Raw genomic sequence first — 19,769 nt, forward strand, 5'->3', positions numbered from 1 at the left:
AACCCAACCCAACCCAGCTCAAGCCAAACTTACCAAGCACAATGGCCACCATCTGGGTTGCCTTCTTCTCTCGAAGTGGCACTCCCCGAGGTTGCAGGGGCCCCAGCTTCAAAGATGTTGATAATCTGCCATTGCTGAGTTTTCGAACTTCTAAGCTGAGCTTGGGCGCTATGGTGGGACTCAGGGAATTCCGAGTCTTCTCCTCTCTTTTCAATTCTCCTCCTCTTTCTTGGAAGCCTGGTCCACCCAAGGCAGTGTCTTGGCAGATGCTGTAGTAACGCTTCAGCTCCAGATGTGCCCGGTCAGGAGAGAGGGTCTGCAGGTGTGACAAGAGGGAATCTTGACATTTCTAGGGGTATTGTTTATCTTCTGAATGTTCCTGAAAGGGCCAGAGAATTCAAAGAAGGAAGATGGCAACACAGTTGTGGGAAACCTACAAAGGGCACATCTGAGGGAGTGGTGGGACCATGAGAAGTTAAGGGAAATGAAATTTGCTTTAGACTTTTCAACTAAAAAGCACCCACCATATCATCAGAGTGAACAGGCAGCCTACAGAATGGGAGAAAAGTTTTGCAATCTATCCATCTGACAAAGGTCTAATATCCAGAATCTACAAGAAACTTAAACAAATTTACCAGAAAATAAACAACCCCATTAAAAAGTGGGCAAAGGATATGAATAGACACTTCTCAAAAGAAGACATTTATGCAGCCAACAAACATATAAAAAAAAGCTTGTCATCACTGGTCATTAGAGAAATGCAATCAAAACAACAATGAGATACCGTCTCAGGCCAGTTAGAATGGCAATCATTAAAAAGTCTGGAAAACAACAGATGTTGGTGAGGATGAGGAGAACAGGCACGCTTTTACACTGTTGGTGGGAGTGTAAATTAGTTCAACCATTGTGGAAGACAGTGTGGTGATTCCTGACGGATCTAGAACCAGAAATACCATTTGACCCAGCAATCCCATTACTGGGTATATATCCAAAAGATTATAAATCATTCTACTGTAAAGACACATGCCCATGTATGTTTATTGCAGCAATATTTACAATAGCAAAGACTTGGAACCAACCGAAATGCCCATCAATGATAGACTGTATAAAGAAAATGTAGCACATATACACTATAGAATACTATGCAGCCATAAAAAAGAATGAGTTCATGTCCTTTGCAGGGACATGGATGAAGCTGGAAACCATCATCCTCAGCAAACTAACACAGGAAGAGAAAACCAAACACCACATGTTCTCACTCATAAGTAGGAGCTGAACGGTGAGAACACATGGACAAAGGGAGGGGAACATCACACACCAGGGCCTGTCAAGGGATAGGGGGCAAGGGGAGGAAGAGCATTAGGACAAATACCTAATCCATGCAGAGCTTAAAACCTAGATGATAGGTTGATAGATTCAGCAAACCACAATGGCACATGTATACCTGTGTAACAAACCTGCACGTTCAGCACACGTACCCCAGAACTTAAAGTAAAAAAAAAAAAGCAGCACCCACCACATATAGAACATCTGATAATCACAACAACCCCTTGAGCAGGGTAGCATAGAATTGTAGTCTGGCCTTTTTGAGTTAGAATGACCTGGTGATACAGACAAACACATTAAGTGACACCACTATGACATAAGCCCCGAAATGTGGAGTGTGGGAAACTCCACAAGAAAAATGACTCAGTTTCTTCAACAAATAAATTTTAACAACAACAATGACAATACTTACCAGTTGCAAAATATGTGCCTTATTTGAATTTTGATTCAAACAAACCAACTGTAAAATAATTTACAAGACAATTGGGGAAATTTGAACATCGATTGGACATTTAATGATATTAGAAAACTATTGTTAATTTTTTAGTGTGATGTGGTATTGTGGTTATGTGTCTTATAAAACAGTGTGTATTTTTTTTTTTTTTTTGAGACAGACTTTCGCTCTTGTTGCCCAGGCTGGAGTGCAGTGTTGTGATCTCGGTTCACTGCAACCTCTGCCTCCCAGGTTCAAGAGATTCTCCTGTCTCAGCCTCCCAAGTAGCTGGGATTACAGGCATGTGCCACCACGCCCGGCTAATTTTGTAGTTTTAGTAGAGATGGGTTTCTCCATGTTGGTCAGGCTGGTCGCAAACTCCTGACCTCATGTGATCGCCCGCCTTGGCCTCCCAAAGTGCTGGGATTACAGACGTGAGCCACCGTGCCCGGCCAACAGTCTGTATTCTTCAGAGGATCTCGCAGAAATATTTTGGGCTGAAATAATATGGTGTTTAGGATTTGCTTCATAGCAATCCAGTGGGGATGTGTGAACGTAGGTGGGATTGTAGATGAAATAAGATTGACCACGAATTGATCACGAATGAGGCTGCCTGATGGCTACTGGGGGGTTGTTATATTTGTCTACTTTTTTATTTTTGAAAACTTCCATAATAGAAATTTAAAAAAAAGAAAAAAGAAAACCCAGGATTTTCTTCTCAGCTTTCTTATTTAGTAGATGTATCTTTAGGCAAGTTAATTTAATATCTCTGAGCTTCATTTGTAAAACAGAAAAGAAATAGGGAAAAATGGGTTTGGGATGAGTAGCCTCTGAGAATGGAAAACTGAAAAGAAATAGGGAAAAATGAGTTTGGGATGAGTAGCCTCTGAGAATGGAAAACAGAAATATGTCAACTTTTCTGGTATGGTGGGGGAGATGTGTGTGTGCCCAACTTGAAATTCTTTTCATGTTTGAAGAATCAGACTATTGTGTCAGTCTTGAACAGGAGGCAGAACTCAACTCTTCAACTCTCATTACTGATGCCATAAAAGCCAGATAGTCACTTCATACCTCCACTCCCATGCAGCTAGAGCTCAGGCACATGCACCAAGCCAAGTCAATTGCAGATTCACACCTGAGACTTTGAACTGGAACTTGTGAAGCAGGAAGACTTCAGAACTCCTCTAGTAGTGGTGGCATTCAATGTCCGGTATGTTAGGTTTTCTAACCAGATTATTTCTTAGGCATGAATAGCATCTTTCTGAAGCTGTTCTTCAGCCTTTTCATTGGGCCTGTGAGCCACCTGACAGCTTTCCAGTAAATTTGTTTTCTACGTAAGTTAGTCAGTGTCAGCAACAAAAAACCCTCACTTTGGTTTCCTTAGTTCAAGGAAGCAGTCTTCTAGATACACAGAACTGGCACATTGTATATACTCAAAATGAATGAATGAATGGAAGGGGTTTTCAAGACGATTTAGTGTTATTTATTTATTTATTATTTTTAGTAGAAATGAGGTCTTGCTATGTTGGCCAGGCTGGTCTCGAATTCCTGGGCTCAAGTGGTCTCGAATTCCTGGGCTCAAGTGATCCTCCTGTCTTGGTCTCCAAAAGTGTTGGGATTACAGGTGTGAGCCAACATGCCCAGCCAATTTAAGTTTTTTAAATTTTTATTTATTTATTTATTCTTTAAGACAAAGTCTCACTCTGTCACCAGGCTGGAGTGAAGTGGCATGATCTTGGCTCATTGCAACCTCTGCGTCCCGGGTTCAAGCGATTTTCCTGCCTCAGCCTCCTAAGTGGCTAGGATTACAGGCGCCCACCACCACACATGGCTAATTTTTGTATTTTTAGTAGTGATGGGGTTTCACTATTTTGGCCAGGCTTGTCTCGAACTCCTGACCCCAAGTGATCCACCCGCCTCAGCCTCCCAAAGTGCTGGGATTACAAGCATGAGCCACTGCACCTAGCCTAGAGTTTTTTTTTAAAATGGTGCTCCACAGAGTTATTCTTAGGGATTCTAGAATAATATACATTTTTTTCTTGAAGATTTTAAAAATTCATATATAATAATTTTACATATTTGTGGGGCAAATGCAATATTTTGATACATGCATACAATGTGTAATGATCAAATCAGGCTAGTCATCACTTCAAACAATTATCATTTCTTTGTGTTGGGAGCATTTCAAATCTTTTCTTCTAGGTATTCTGAAATATACAAAAACTGCTGTTAAGCGTAGTCACCCTACTGTGCTATTAGACACTAGAACTTGTTCCTTCTATTTAATTGTATATTTGTACCCATGAATCCACCTGTCTTCCTTGCCCCCTCCCCCATCTCCTTCCTAGCCTCTGGTAACCATGAATCTACTCTCTATTTTCATGATAATCGCTTTTTTAGCTTCCATATGTGATTGAGAACATGTGATATTTGTCTTTCTATGTCTGGCTTATTTCACTTAACATGACTTCAAGTTAAGAGAATACATATTTAACATTTTTTGGTTTTTATTTTGATGGCATTTTCTAATAATTAAAATAAGCATATTTCATTTTATCTGAATGCCTATTTACAACAGTGATTATAGTGTGTATTTTTGGTTTGTTTTTTTTGTTTGTTTGTTTTTGAGATGGAGGCTCCCCTCTGTCGCCCAGGCTGGAGTGTAGTGGTGCAATCTCGGCTCACTGCAACCTCTGCTTCCCGGGTTCGAGTGATTCTTGCGCCTCAGCCTCCTGAGTAGCTGGGATTATAGGTGCATGCCACCATGCCCGGCTAATTTTTGTATTTTTTTAAGTAGAGATGGGGTTTCACTATGTTGGTCAGGCTGGTCTCGAACTCCTGACCTCGTGATCCGCCCACCTTGGCCTCCCAAAGTGCTGGGATTACAGGCGTGAGCCACCACACGCGGCCCCAAGATTATGTTTACAATTAAACTGGCACCTACTGATCTTCTTAAAGTGACAATATTTGACTTCTAATGCATTATTTCTAAAACTAGGGGATGGGAAACAAATTCTTGGGATTGCCTAAGAAATCTCATATTTAGCTGGGTGTAGTGGATGAGTTGAGAGGATTACTTGAGCCCAAGAGTTCAAGGCTGCAGTGAGCTGTGATCACACCACTGCACTCCAGCCTGGGGAACAGAGTGAGACTCTGTCTCAAAAACAAAAACAAAAACAAAAACAAAAAAACCTCGTATTTGAAAACATTGATCTAGTACACCCTGTTTCCATGTTACAGATATGGAAATTCAGTCCTATAGTAGGAAAATGATTCTTCCAAGATTATATATTGGTGAGTGTATTTTTCAGCTCTGTCTGCAAAACCTGATCACTACTTCCATGACTGACAGGAGGAAACACTGGCTTGCTCTGGGTCTGGCTGGCAGAGCCCTCCACTCCCAGATGGCAGGACAGAACCTAATTCTCCACACTCTTGGAAATGCCAGTCTCTTGGCTGCCCGATCTCTCTTTTGTATTCAATATTTTTCCTCCTTTTGGCCTTGAAGCCTCCTTAGACCTTGGATCAGCCATAGGCAACTTTGAGCTGCATAGCTATTATCGTTTAAAGTGATTATCTCCAATTACCACACCAGGCCTGTGTAAAAAGTCATTAACTATATCGAGATTGAACAAAGCTCAGACCTTAATTATTACAAATTTTTGAAGTTTTATTTCTAATGTGGAATTCAGAGAGGAATACTCTTCTCATATCTAACACCTCCAGACTCCATTCTGCACTCTGCTAGCTGGGCGAGGCAGGCCTGGCTTGAATTGGAAGAACAAGGCTAATGGTGACCACGAAGTTGTCTTGGTTTTTCCCACATTCAGTGGTAAATATGGCACTTGAAATTTTCCTTTCTCTGCCTGGTTTTTGCTCTGCCCATGTGTGTTCCCTTAACGTCTGTTTCCTCTAATGCAGGTGGCCTTGGATGGCATTGTCACACCGTGTGACATTGGCTCCAGTCACTAAGGTCAAGCCCAATAGTCATATGCTTTCTCAATATCATCTGATGAATTCTATTCTGAAGCTTAAATTAGGAAGAATTTCAGATCTTGTCTTATAGATAAATGTGTGGGAATCAGGGCAAGGTTTCATTCTGGGGTGAGAGTAGAATCAAGATAAGCCAGTATTGTGGGAAAAGGTCTCTTATTCTTTCTCTTATTCTTTCTCTATGATCAAAGACATGGCCCACTTACCATTTTTCCTGTGGCATCTGATGGAAATAGGGCCCTTACTGAAAACTGCCAAATGGGGTGTGGCTGCAGACAAAAAGACTCGGTGGGGAGAGGGGGGTTGAAGGAGGAACAGTCAGTTGTGGGTCTAGCCATGTCATAGGTAGCCACGGGACAAAATAATATCTTGAATGCAATACTTTCATATCCTCAGCCTTGGGTCTTGATCTCCTCTTTCATGGGGATTAATAGTCTTGTTTCACTCAAGCCTTGGGACTTCAACTTAAGAGTCTGGCCTTCATTCATACTTTTGACATCATCAAAGACCTTAAGAGGTCATCAAAGATAATCTAGGTCATCAGGCCGGGCACTTATGCCTGTAATCCCAGCACTTGGGGAGGTTGAGGTAGGCAGATCATTTGAGGCCAGGCATTATAGACCAGCCTAGCCAACAAGGAAAAACCCTGTCTCTACTAAAAATACAAAAATTAGCCAGATGTGTTGGTGGGCACCTGTAATCCCAGCTCTTCAGGAGGCGGAGGCATGAGAATCACTCGAACCCAGGAGGTACAGGCTGCAGTGAGCTGAGATCATGTCACTTCACTCCAGTCTGGGTGACAGAGCGAGACCCTGTCTCAAAAAAAAAAAAAAAAAAAAAAAGACTATCTAGGTCATCAAAGATTAATCTAGACACCCAAATTGGATCTGCCTTCAAGATCAAACTCAATTCTTACCCTGTCTATGGAGCCCTTTCCTGAGTGTATTAGTCTGTTTTCATGCTACTAATAAAGACATACCTGAGACTGGATAATTTATAAAGAAAAAGAAGTTTAATGGATTCACAGTTCCATGTGGCTGGGGAGGCCTCACAATCATGGTGGAAGGCGAAAGGCACGTCTTACATGGCCGCAGACAAGAGAAAATTTGTGCAGGGAAACTCCCCCTCATAAAACCATCAGATCTCGTGAGACTTATTCACTATCATGAGAACAGCAGGGGAAATACCCACCCCCATCATTCAATTACCTCCCACTGGGTCCCTCCCATGACACGTGGGAATTGTGGGAGCTACAATTCAAGATGAGATTTGGGTGGGGACACAGCAAAACCATATCACTGAGCATACTGGGTTTTCTCTTCTATAACCTCCAGAGCACTTCATAATTGAGTGCTTAATTGTCTTCATCTCACATTTGGCAAACATCCTATTCAGCTCTGGGCTCTTCATTAACGTTGAGTGGAGGGGTGCTTTGCTTGTCTAGATTCTAAGCTCCATGAAGGCAGATGCTGTTTAATGTCACCACTGTCCCTTCCCTAGTAGATTTCAAGTGATCGTTGTATATCCATTCATGCTTCAAGTACATCGTGGGAAAACTACTAAGTGACAGGCAATGGGGTAAGGAGAAATTAAAGCCCTAGCAATTAGAAGATCATTGCAGAGGCAATGACATTTCTTTTCAGAGCCTAAAAAGATCCAATAAAATGCTTTATCAGCACCCTATCCCACCAGCTTGTCAGTTCCTTGACACACGGACAGATCCAGTAAGGAAAAAAGGTTTTGATGGACCCCAGTGATTCTTGGGATGAGTGGTTTAGACAAAAAGTTCTGGGAACCCACCAGCAGTGCAAGGTACAGCTGCTGCATTTAAACTTCAAAACCTGTGGGACATCTGAGCTGTTGCCCATTTGAGGAAAATGAAAGACTTTGAAGGGAGCAGAACAAGCCCAGGAGCTATCCAATCACTTTGCCAGGTAAGGTAGGCTCTAGAGGCGACTATCAATGTTTTCTTGAGATTGGATTTCCTACCTTCAAAGCACAGCCAATATTAGCAGATTCCAAAGTGGGTGTCAGATTTGTGTCTCCAATGTAGCTAAATGGCAAAATCGTGCGCTGCTGGATACAGGCTGGGAAGTCAGGAGATTGGGTGTTGTCTTCCCTCTACCCCCTCCAGGGTACTTACTTGTTGGGGGAAGCCAGGCCTGACACTGTTGCACTGACTGTTCTGTCGAGTGAGGATCCTTTTCCTTCTCCTTTGTTTCAACACCACATAGATTCTGGCATAGACAAGGACGGTCACTCCAAAGGGCAGGTAGAAGGACACCACTGAAGAGTAGATGACAAAATCAGGGTTGGAGATGGAGCAGACAGTGGGGTCCCCTGTGGATAAGAAGGGGGAAGGTAAAGCAGTTAGCAAGTATCAGAACTCAGTAAGGAGCAAAAAACACGGCCCCATGTCACGCGTGGTGCCTGCATCTTCTGGTACACAGGGGGTGGGGAAGATGCAGTCTCAGATACATATACTGTCAGGTCCTTGAGGGTAGAAGGTCTAATTCATCTGTGAGTTTCACACAGCTTGCTTAAAATGAAAAGTTACCAACAATCATATGCCAGACATTGGGGCTACAAAGATGAATGAGACACCATGTCTTCTCTCAAGGGAGCAAACAGTCTAGATAGACAGATGATCCCTTTCATAGGATGTCATAAGTGTCACACAGAGACATGCAGCCTGGGAGGCTGGAGAGAGCATTACAGGGCAACAGGGCAGAGGCTCCCAGGAGGGATGCAGCCCCCAGAAAAGGGTCTGCTGGTGCGGAGGCATTGGAGAATTGTTGGAATGCAATGAAAGGAAGAAGCCTTATTTGCTGAGAATGCCAATTCTCCAATTTTGAATCTGGGATGGAGGGCAGATGGCGGCTGAATACAAGACAGAGATTTGATTTTTCAGGGAATCCCAGCACTTGTCAGAGGTGGGATGGGAAAAAGGCAGGTAATGATATTGTGACATGGGGAATGTGCATTTAGTAGGGTCCTTGTCCCTGCTTTATATCCTGAAACGTTCCTGCCATTTCTCCTTGGGAGGTCCCTCTAGCTTTGCCTTTTTCAAGCAAATGCTTGAAGAAGAATCTCAGCAGATGCTGAGATTCCTCCAAGGCCCAAGATGGTCCTGAAACGTGCCCCATCTTGAAAAAGAAAAGAAAAGCAAACTAATATCTGCCAGGCGATGAGCCAAGAGCTTTGTACCCCTTATCCTACCTAGTAATTATGGCAACATTATATGAGACAGGTGCCATTACTGTCTCTCTTTTCAGATGAGCAGATTAAAGCTCAGAGAGGTTCAGTAAGTAGCCCAAGGCTACACCTGAAAAATATGTTCTTGCAGCCAGTTTTATGCCCAAGCCAATGTTCTTTCTGTAATTTTAACTCCCCATCCCCCTTTACCATTGTGACATGGAACATCTGTGCTTCGTCCAGCACTGTGAGCAACTGTTGGTACACCCGGCCAGTCTTCATAAAGGGTTGGGGATTCTGCAACCTCAAAGTTGGTCTTGGAAGATGAAGCCTCAGGTGTGGGCTGGTGGGGAAAGGGCAGTGGCCATGTAGGCCCCTTATTCTGCTTCTTAGTCTTCTGAGGTAGGTGGAAGCCAGAGAGCCCTCAGTGTGAGATTCAGGTCTGCTATTTATTAATTGTGTGATCTTGGACATGTTTCTTTTATTTATTTATTTATTTATTTATTTATTTTTTGAGACGGAATTTTGCCCTTGTTGCCCAGGCTGGAATGCAATGGCTCGATCTCGGCTCACCGCAACCTCCACCTCCCGGGTTCAAGCGATTCTCCTGCCTCAGCCTCCCAAGTAGCTGGGATTACAGGCGTGGGGCACCATGCCCAGCTAATTTTTTTGTATTTTTAGTAGAGACGGGGTTTCTCCATGTTGGTCAGGCTGGTCTTGAACTCCCCACCTCAGGTGATCCACCCGCCTTGGCCTCCCAAAGTGCTGGGATTACAGGTGTGAGCCACCGCGCCCAGCTGACACATTTCTTAAATATGTAAAGCTTCAGTTTTATTACCTGTAAAAAAAAAAAAAAAAAAGGCTAGAAATATTGTATAGTAGTTGTGAGAATTAATGAGAATAAATGGTAGCTATTATTAACATTTATTTATTTATTATTTCTCTCCCCTGAGCTTTTTGAACTGAAAGGGAAGTTATCATCTCGAATGGAAATTTGGAGACAGACTTATAGGGAACAATATTTGTGGGAGAAGGAAGGGAATAACAGCTAAGAACTAAAATGAAAAGGGTGTGCTCAGTGATCAGTGATGCATTTTACTGACATCTTTGCCACTAGAATCTTTACAAGCTACTCCTGAACTCTCTGGTTCTCTGAAGAGGAGGTAAAATTCAGGTAAATTTCATGTTGTTTCCCCAAAGCCCATGTCATCATCCTTTAGAAGATGGCTCATAGGGGCCGGGCGTGGTGGCTCACACCCGTAATCCCAGCGCTTTGAGAGGCCGAGGCAGGTGGATCACAAGGTCAGGAGTTCGAGACCAGCCTGACCAACATGGTGAAACCACGTCTCTACTAAAAATACAAAAGTTAGCTGGTGTGGTAGCACACACCTGTAATCCCAGCTACTCAGGAGGCTGAGGCAGGAGAATTGCTTGAACCCAGGAGGCGGAGGTTGCAGTGAGCTGAGATCGCGCCATTGCACTCCAGCCTGGGCGACAGAGCGAGTCTCTGTCTCAAAAAAAAAAAAAGAAAAGAAAATGGCTCATAGGCTCTGCGTAGTTCACCAAATTGGCATCTCGTGGTATTCGGGGGTGATGGAGTTGGGGAGAGGGATGGGGTGGCAGCACGTGGTCTTTCAGAATCTCTAGGGAACCATGTTGTTGTTGATCTGCTCCTTCTCTGAAGTCAGCTTTTCTGTTGTCGGCATCTGACTACGGTTTTAAATCCTGCCTGTGATGAGGAGGCGTTTCACACGTCTCACGTGTGAGAAGAGGCCAGTGGGGTGGCACTGCCCATCTTGTTGCCATCCTTGGTGTCCCGGATATTCCCTGTTGGTCCCTCCACCTAACTTTCTACCTTTTCCTACCCACTCTGGGTTCTGGGAGGCTGACCTCTAAATTTTATATACGAGCTACTTCTTTTAAAAAGTCAGGGTCAGATGGGGGTATGGTATGCTTCTATTTGTGTAACAGTGAATACACATACACGTACATAAACATATGTGTATGCATATGCACACTGTTGCAAGCATTATCTTGCAAGAATATTAATATTTGTTTCTAGGGAGGGAGATGGGAGAATGTAGCAATCTGGGGTAGAAGGGAGACCTACATATAACTATGTATGTATCTCATGACACCTTATGAATGTTTTACGTGCAAGCATTTATTTCTCCATTAAAAATATTTAAAGAGAGAGTTGAGAGGGCATGTAGCTATTTCAGGGTCCCTAGTCAATGAAGGCTGTCACATATAATCACAGAACCTGCATTGCCATCCCTTCCTTCCTCCCCTATCTAAGCAAACTGCTTCCCTTCCTTAGACCAAGCATTGCAGCCTCTTCAAGAATGTCCCCATTGCAGGCAGAGTGACACTGGAAGTGGGTGGCCAATGAGTAGGGCCTGCCCCAGCCCCCAGCAGGCCTGGCCCTGGGTGTGTGTCCTGTTGGCAGGGCAGAGTGATGCGCCACACAGCAGCAGTTCTGAAACCTTCTCTGCTGTGTACCAAAGAGGTGAGGAAGGCAGTAAGGCCCCCCAGAAGCTGACACTTCCCCAGGAGATGAGGTGCCTTGTTTTGATGATTTAACTGCAAGAGTGTTGTTTTGTTAGCACAATAGTTATTCAGCAAATGCATAAATAATAAATAAATGAGCAAAATGTACACATGAGCATTTTATATAAACACATGAGCACTCACTGACCAGAGGATAATGGAGAAGGCCTGTCCTTGGGGAGGGGAGGTTACTCCTCCTCTGAGATTAGAGATGCTTATCCCAACTAATTTCAACATTTCAGGAAGAAAGGATGATGATGAAGAGTCATCTATTTACTCATTCAACAAATTTTGTGGAGTACGTACTATGTTTAAAGCACTGTGCTGGGTGAAAAAGACAAAGGCATCTATTTGCAGGCTGTCTTGGGAAACTGAGCCCCACCATGATGTGAACAGCTTGTCTCAGAGCAGGTTTACTTGAAAGATTCATGAACTTCAAATTCATTGATGGATTTGACCCCAACTTGATTCCAAAGACATGCGGTGCCAATGAATCTGATTTTAGGATGAGCCTATTATTCTTTTAATTTTGTGCTTCTACTATTCTCTCAACTTTTTGTGCAACTAAGCTCCCCCTCCCCCAACCCCGCTCCAGTGCTCTGAAAACTAGGTGAGATGTTCTATTGATGAAATCAAATAAATAGCACTCCTCCATTTCCTTCTTTCAAAGGAAAATCAAGCCAGCTGATAGAGTTTTCTTAACTTTAAGTTTCTCCTCCCTTAAAGATTTCTTAAACCCTTATCATCAGCTTATTCAGTCTTTGCTTATTCATTCTAGATTTTTAAAAATAACACAATAGCTTTCTGATTTAGCAGGAATTTAAATACTAGTTATTTTTCTTATCTATGCAATGAAAGGGTTGGGCTGCTCATTCAGGGATCTTCAGAGTTTCCTTTAGCACCAGCACACCATGCTCTGCTGTATCAGGGTCTGTTGATGATGTGATATTCGCCTAGACTGCTGGGCCTCTGCTGGGAGTTAAGGCAACCCTGGCCAGCCAGGCCCCCGCCTCGGAACTCTCTCACCCAAAACCGTGCCTCATATTGACCTTTTATCTGAGAACAGGAGCAACTCCAAGTTGGAAGAGACTGAAGTTCAACTTTTCTGTATCTTATGTTCTCTAATAATTCACAATTGCACGTGGCAGCCCATGGCATTACAAGAAGAGCTCTGCCAGAAGGTTCTTTTTCTGTGTTGCGCTTATTAGTGAAAGTCCAGCTGCTTCCAATATCAGGTGTTATTGGCAGGATCCTGCCCTCTCCCCCTTGATTTTCCACGAAGGAGTAGAAAAAATGACTGAGAAGAGTCCTTTATATTGGGCTTTCAAATGAACTTGGGAACTTCCTTATAGATGAGAGAATTGCTGCAGGAACCCACATCTATCAAGATAATGAAGCTGTACAGTGAAGGTCAGCATGAGGCAGAGGAGGACAGCTGGGCCTGAGCTTCGCTTACTAAGTCCCCTAACTGTGTTCTAGGAAAGGGCGACTGATCTCTAAAACCATCAGCAGAACTCTTACAGCTGCAGATGTATAGTTACATTTTGATGTATAAACTTTTCCAATAAATAATAACAACCATAACACCAGCTAATAACTACTGAGCTCTTACAATGGAACCTGACACTTTGACACAATATATGAATAATTGGAAGACTTGCTAGAATGCTATTAATAAACTTAAATGTAAAAGAGTGATTATGAGAGACGAGAGAGAAGTAAGAGCGCACATACTAAGTCACAGGCGTTTTCTGCCTTCTCAATTCTATAGTTGAAAATCCTTTTGGAAAAAAATTTCCTGTATTTTGTTTCTGGAACAATAATGATCTCACTGGGGGCAACAACATTGCAATTCATCATTCTTCTTCACTCTGGATGTCGATATTAACCGAGAACTCAGTCTAATGTTAGATTTTGAGACTGTTTCAACTGTTTCCAGTGTGGTGTGTCTGTGAGAATGAATAAGCCCGCCTCCACCAAGAATGAGTCAGGGGAACCACAGTCAGCCCAGCAGATGTTGGCAGGGATTTGCTGTCGGCTAGCGGGTAAGCAGTGCCTTGGTCTAGCAGTGGTGAGTTTCCCACACTAGGAATTCCAACTAAGAATGCATTTTCATATAGAAACAAGGTTACAGAAGGTGACTTAGTTATCAGACTAACTCATAAAGCACATTTAGCATTCACCAAAAATGATATTTTAGTGCCACAGAGTCAGCCTCTATAGCTGTGTTAAGGGATGTTGCTTTGTACTGGGCAATGTGCATGTTTGTGTGTATAAAATGTCATTCAGTTAAAATAACAAAGTAGTGAATGGTAAACAGTAACTCAAAGATAACAACACCATATTTTGAGAATAGCCTGGGTTGAACAGGCAAATATTTGTTGATAAGTTGGCTAGTTACCCTTTACTGTGGCAGAGAAACAAGCCAGCCTTGAGTAGGCCGTACATGCTTGGCATATTTACATATGTTATCCCAATTTAATCCTCATTTAATGGCAAAAATCGCTATGAAGAAGGTAGAGTGGAGTTATATGTAGGCTTAGATTCTAAAGTCAATAAATAAAGTGAAAATTATATAGACTCCAAATTTGCCTTGAAAATCTGAATCACATATAAAGATATACATGGTTTTATTATAACCCTGCAGAGTAATAAGTTGTATGATACATATAGTAATATATCATATACTGTAGAGTTCCTATGGAACATATAATTTTAGAGATAAAATTGCTGGGCTCATTTGTAGGGAGTCATATATAAAAATAAATATTAAAAATGTCTTAACTAAATATGTAGATCAAGTTTACATATTTTAATTCACTCAAGTGTATGCTCCACTGTAATTTTATCCCACATTTACCAATGAAGAACTCAGAGAAGTTAAGTAACTTGTTTAAGGAGAGACAGCTAGTAAGTCTGGAGTTTGATTTGGAGTTTGGACTTAGATTTTACTTACTCCAGAGCCTATACCTATCTTCCAAAATATATTTTGACTTCTAAATCATTGTCCAGCAAATGACACTTGAAAGATTACTTACAGTTAGAATTTGCCTGTATTTATATGTAATTCGTTTCATATAATATCTGCATACACACAAGCACATGGCTATGTGACTAGTACGTATGTACTAGAAATTTATAAACCTGGAATATAGGCATTGAATGAATCAATTCAAATGGACAAAATAAGAAATCCAGATGACCACTGGAACACTAATCAAGCAGTTTTTCCTTAGCACTCAGTGTATATTGTCAATACCCATCATGTTACTATGTGGGTTAATACCTTTCATTCGACACATTACTTTACTGAGGCTGGCCAATCATGGTGGCTCACGCTTGTAATCCCAGCATTTTGGGAGGCCGAGGCGGGCTGATCACTTGAGGTCAGGAGTTTGAGACCAGCCTGGCCAACAGGGTAAAATACAAAATTAGTGGGGTGTGGTGGTGGATGCCTGTAATCCCAGCTACTTGGCAGGCTGAGGCAGGAGAATTGCTTGAACCCAGGAGGCAGAAGTTGCAGTGAGCCGAGATCATGCCATTGCACTCCAGCCTGGGCGACAGAACGAGACTTGGTCTCAAAAAAAAAAAAAAAAAAAGAAAAGAAAAAGAAAAAGAAAAAAAATTAGTGAGGCTAAAAGATGGACATGGTACAAACACAGAAGGCATTGATTCATCTGAGGTGTTGGTGTTATGCTTAAAATCCCGAGCATTTCAGATATAAACATTGTCCATCCATCCATCCACCCAGTAGATGTACCATGTGCCAACCATCATACCCAGAATTTTTATATTAAAAATAGAAAATATACTCTCCAGCAATTTGGGAATCTATACTGGTTAGTTCTGAAGAATTGGAAATTATTCTTATTGAGTAAAAGTTAGAAGTATATACCTTATTATAAGACTTTTGTAATGTGTTATTTTGCATTGTAGGTCTGTTACGAATTGTTATCTTTTTATTAGCAAACCTTGCCTGAATTATTAATATATATCTTGGTTTTTTTAACTGGTACATTTCTGCAAATGAATACAATGACATTTCTTTCAAAATAAAGATGAGCCAGACTTTTCATTAATTGGGACAGAACTTTACCCCCGTGCCAATAATTGATGAGGTTTTGCTTTATATTTTATTTATAACCCACAAAGGCCAAAGCTTTACATTCTGTGGCATTCTCATTTAATTGCAAAGTACACTGACCAGGGGTCAGAAATTTCAGGGCTGAGCACAACTCACAGCCAGTCATTCAGCTGTGCTGTGAATCACATGGATGCTAGAAGTGAAGCCATCACTGTTACCTGTGGTATTAAAGCCAAACAGAAGAGGGCAGGACACGGCAAAGGCCAGTACCCAGACGGCCGTGATCATGAGGGCCACGCGCCGACAGGAGCTCTGTCCCGTGCCATGCTGGTAGTGAACGGGCATGACCACTGCGGTGTACCTGAAAAAGCAAGGGGAGAAGGGATAGGCATGGTGAGATGGAATGGGGTACTTTTCTTTCTTTGTTGTTGTTGTTGTTGTTTTTGGAGACAGGGTCTCACTCTGTCACCCAGGCTGAAGTGCAGTGGCATGATTACTGTTCACTGCAGTTCAACTCCTGGGATCAGATCCTCCTACCTCAGCTTCCCGAGTATCTAGGATTATACGCCTGTGCCGCCACCATGCCTGCCTAATTATTTTATTTTTTTGTAGAGATGGGGTCTTACTTCGTTGCCCAGGCTAGTCTCAAACTCTTGGGCTCAAGCAACTCTCTGGCTTCAAGCAACTCTCTGGCCTCAGCCTCCCGAAGTGTTGGGATTACAGGTGTCAGCCACCAAGTCCAGTGAGGGGAACTTTTCAAAAGACAGGATGAAAGAAGTTAGTAGAGAAATAATCAGGTTGATACATATGGCATGATAAATATAATTTAATGAGAGGAAGAGAGAAAAGCAGAAAGGTCAAAAACAGCAGAAAGGTTGTGATAAGATAAATGAAGAACTTACTGAGGGAGATGAACACAGAAAGGGAAGAATAAAAAAGTTAATACAGGATCACTGGATTGCTGGAGAGCTTCTTTATCGGTTCTACCTGATTGCCCAGCATAACCGGCCTTACTGTCACACACCCTTCACTCTGAACACTCTGGGTGCTGGTCTGTGTGCCTTTACTGTCTCCTGCAGGTTTTCAGACAACGATAGAACGTACCTAGAGAGGATGTTTACCTCCTGCTTGTATCCTAATATAAATTATAACCTTCATTGTGACAGCTCCTCTAAGTAGTAGATGTTTTAAAAATAGAAATGAGGAATGTCCAATGAAGGCTTATTTTAAAATCCAGTTTTCATTCTTTTACATAACCAAAGCCCAGTTCCTTACTATTATTGGACATCGTTGTTTTTTTTTGTGACAATTCTTCACCAGCGTTTCCAGCTGCCCGTAGGACTTAGCTGGATAACTGTTCCACAGTCATCTCAAACTCAAGATGTCTAAAACAGATCTCCCCAACTCCCCAAACCTCTTAATCTGGTTTCACTTTCTGCCTTTCTTCAAGACATCCAGACCCAATACTCAGACCTTTTGACTGTCCCTGGACCCTTTCATATAATTTGCTTGCTTGCTTGCTTATTTATTTATTTATTTATTTTGAGATGGAATCTCATTCTGTCGCCCAGGCTGGAGTGCAGTGGCACGATCTCAACTCACTGCAACCTCTGTCTCCCGGGTTCAAGCAATTCTCCTGCTTCAGCCTCCCGAGTAGCTGGGACTACAGGCGCCTGCCAACATGCCTGGCTAATTTTTTGTATTTTAGCAGAGATGGGGTTTCACCGTGTTACCCAGGCTGGTCTCGAACTCCTGAACTCAGGCAGTCCACCTGCCTCGGCCTCCCAAAGTGCTAGGATTATAGGCATGAGGCACCATGCTCAGCCTTGGTCATTTATTTATTTAATCTTTATTCAATATTTATTGAGTCCCAACTGTAGGCCAGGCCTCATTCCAGGTATTCAGAGGTATGCAAAAGGCTCATTGTCCCTGTTCTCTTTGAGCTTAGAGTTAAGTGGAGTGAATGAACAATGAAAAAGGAAACAAATAGGTTAATATAAAATGAAGAGTACCATGAAAGAAATACGCTGGGTGATGTGTTAGAGAACCAGGGAGGAGGTAAAACTAACACAGAGTGAGCAGGGAAGTGAGTGGTACGAGAGGGAGCCAGCCATGAGGTCAGATGGGGGGAGGATCATTCCAGGTCCTGTAAATTTATCCATTGCGATGTCTTCCCCATTTATTTATCCACCTATCCCTTTCCTGCTACCTGATTTCTATGATGGCTACAGCCTCCTCATTGGTCTCCTGCTGCCAGGTTCCAAAAATAAATTTCATCATGTCTCCCCATCTCACCAGCTGAAAATTATCTGAGATAGGCAGGACTCTAGGATGGCCCCAAGATTTCTGCCGTGTATAATCTCCTCCGTTGAGTGTAAGCAGAACCTGTGACTATAATGTAATATCACTCCTGTGATTAGATTACTGATCAGTTGAGGTTGAGTTAATCAAAAGGGAGATTATCTTGAGTGGGCCTGACCTAATTAGGTGAGCCCTTAAAGGGGACTGAGAAATTATCCTCTTGGCCTTGAAGGAGCAAACTGCTATGTTTTGGAGAGGGTCATTTTTTAGGAGATGGCAAAAGGCTTACAGGAGCTGAGAACAGCACTGGTTGACAGTCAGCTAGAAAGTAGGGACCTCAGTCCTGCAACTGCAAGGAACTGAATACTCCTAACAACCCGAATGAGTGTGGATGAGGACCTCAGGCTCCAGATGAGAACACAACCCAGTCTACACCTTGATTTCAGCCCTGCGAGATCCTGAGAAGAGAACCTACCTGCACTGTGTACAGGATTCTGACTTACAGACTCTGCAAGATAAAAATGGGTACAGTTCAAGCCTCTAAATATGTGATAATTTGTTCCACAGCAATAGAAAATGAATACACTGTTGATGGCTCCTCTTTCACCCATAAACCAAGCTCATCAGCCTTTTCCAACATGACCTCAACTTACGTTGCCTATCTGACCTCCCACTGATCCTGACACTCACTCAGAGCTCCAGCCAAACTGGTCTGGTGATGAGTACTCTTCAATAGTCAGAGACTGTTGTCTTTGTTCAATTAATCATTCCTTCTCCCTCCCTGGGCAACTCAGTCTTGCCCTCCATTAATCTCAGATGAACTTTCCAGCAACCTTCCCAGTTCTTTCCATCATGTACAGAAACTTCTAACTATGAACTCTTGGCACTTCTATGCAAATCAATTACAATGCCCTCCTGCATGCAGCTCTCTTGCCTCATGACTGAATTTGCCTCGTGGCTGGAGAGAGAGAGCCCCATATAATTTTAGTTACTTCAGGATCAAATCTTCTTACAACCTTGATATTCTCCATAGGTCCTTGTACAAAGAAAGTAATAAGAAACTGTTAACTGTCTGCCTCATGGGTCACGAAGTCCTCCTTTCTTGTGAGAGGGGAAGGGTTCCTTCCCTTCTAATCCTGGCCAGGCTCAGAGATCTAAGGTATAAGCTGGATCTACCTATGGCTCAACATTTTTTGTCTTGTCAGTTTCCAAGGAACCTGGAGCCTCCTTAACCCTTGTTGTGCACCTCAAGGCCTGGGATTAAGGAAACGAAGGACAGAGGCTGGGCTCGAAGGGATTGGGCAAGGCTTCCTGAGGCTCCTCCTGTGTGTTTCCCCTGCTCCCATGCGCCAGCACTGCCCGAATCTTGCCTCTTGTGCATCTTGTTGTAGAGTGGTAACATTTGCATTCCCAAAAGGGCAGATTACAGTTAGCTGTGAGTTCTGAGATGAAGGTAAACTGTGCAGGACTTGGCCTTGACACCATGCTGTATGACAAAGGTGGCTTCTTTCTCAAAAGGGAAAAATTTGATAAGCTCAAATTAAGATCCTGCTACCCACTTCTTGGGAGGCTACAACAATCTAGTTCCCTTCATCTGATTCAAGTCCTCTCTTAAATCCCCTCCTTGGTTTATACAAGAGCAGGTCAAGTAGCAGCTGGTGTTTCTCTAGGCCTCTGACTCTCCTCAGGGCTTTAGACTCTGCTGGGGGCTTCCAGTCCAGTATGTCTACAAGGGCCTCGCTGTTAGTGGTAACTATGAGGCACCTTGGAGGAGGGGCTGAGCCTTGAGTCCTGCTGCTGCCATGACCGAACAGTGAGGGGAAGGAAAGCTGTAACTCGCTTTCTCCAGGCATAACGTCCTTTGATGTAAAAGAGCCTGACCCTTCT

The 19,769-nt window shown here is 42.8% G+C and overlaps 1 protein-coding gene across 3 annotated transcripts in view; it reads right to left on the reverse strand.

Moving 5' to 3' along the window:
- The window catches only part of DRD3 (dopamine receptor D3), a 71,052-nt gene that overhangs the window by 3,695 nt on the left and 47,588 nt on the right, over positions 1–19,769 (reverse strand). For 2 of the 3 annotated variants that reach the window (XM_054482782.1, XM_054482783.1), the window contains 3 exons: positions 15,800–15,942; positions 7,896–8,092; positions 34–316 (listed from right to left, as the gene is read on the reverse strand). In XM_054482782.1, the coding sequence (XP_054338757.1) occupies positions 34–316; positions 7,896–8,092; positions 15,800–15,942 (623 nt within the window). The remainder of the gene's footprint in view (positions 1–33; positions 317–7,895; positions 8,093–15,799; positions 15,943–19,769) is intronic. The other variant, XM_054482784.1, reaches the window with a different exon arrangement.

Source organism: Pongo pygmaeus, chromosome 2 (genome assembly GCF_028885625.2).
Source record: "Pongo pygmaeus isolate AG05252 chromosome 2, NHGRI_mPonPyg2-v2.0_pri, whole genome shotgun sequence".
Classification (NCBI taxonomy): domain Eukaryota; kingdom Metazoa; phylum Chordata; class Mammalia; order Primates; family Hominidae; genus Pongo; species Pongo pygmaeus.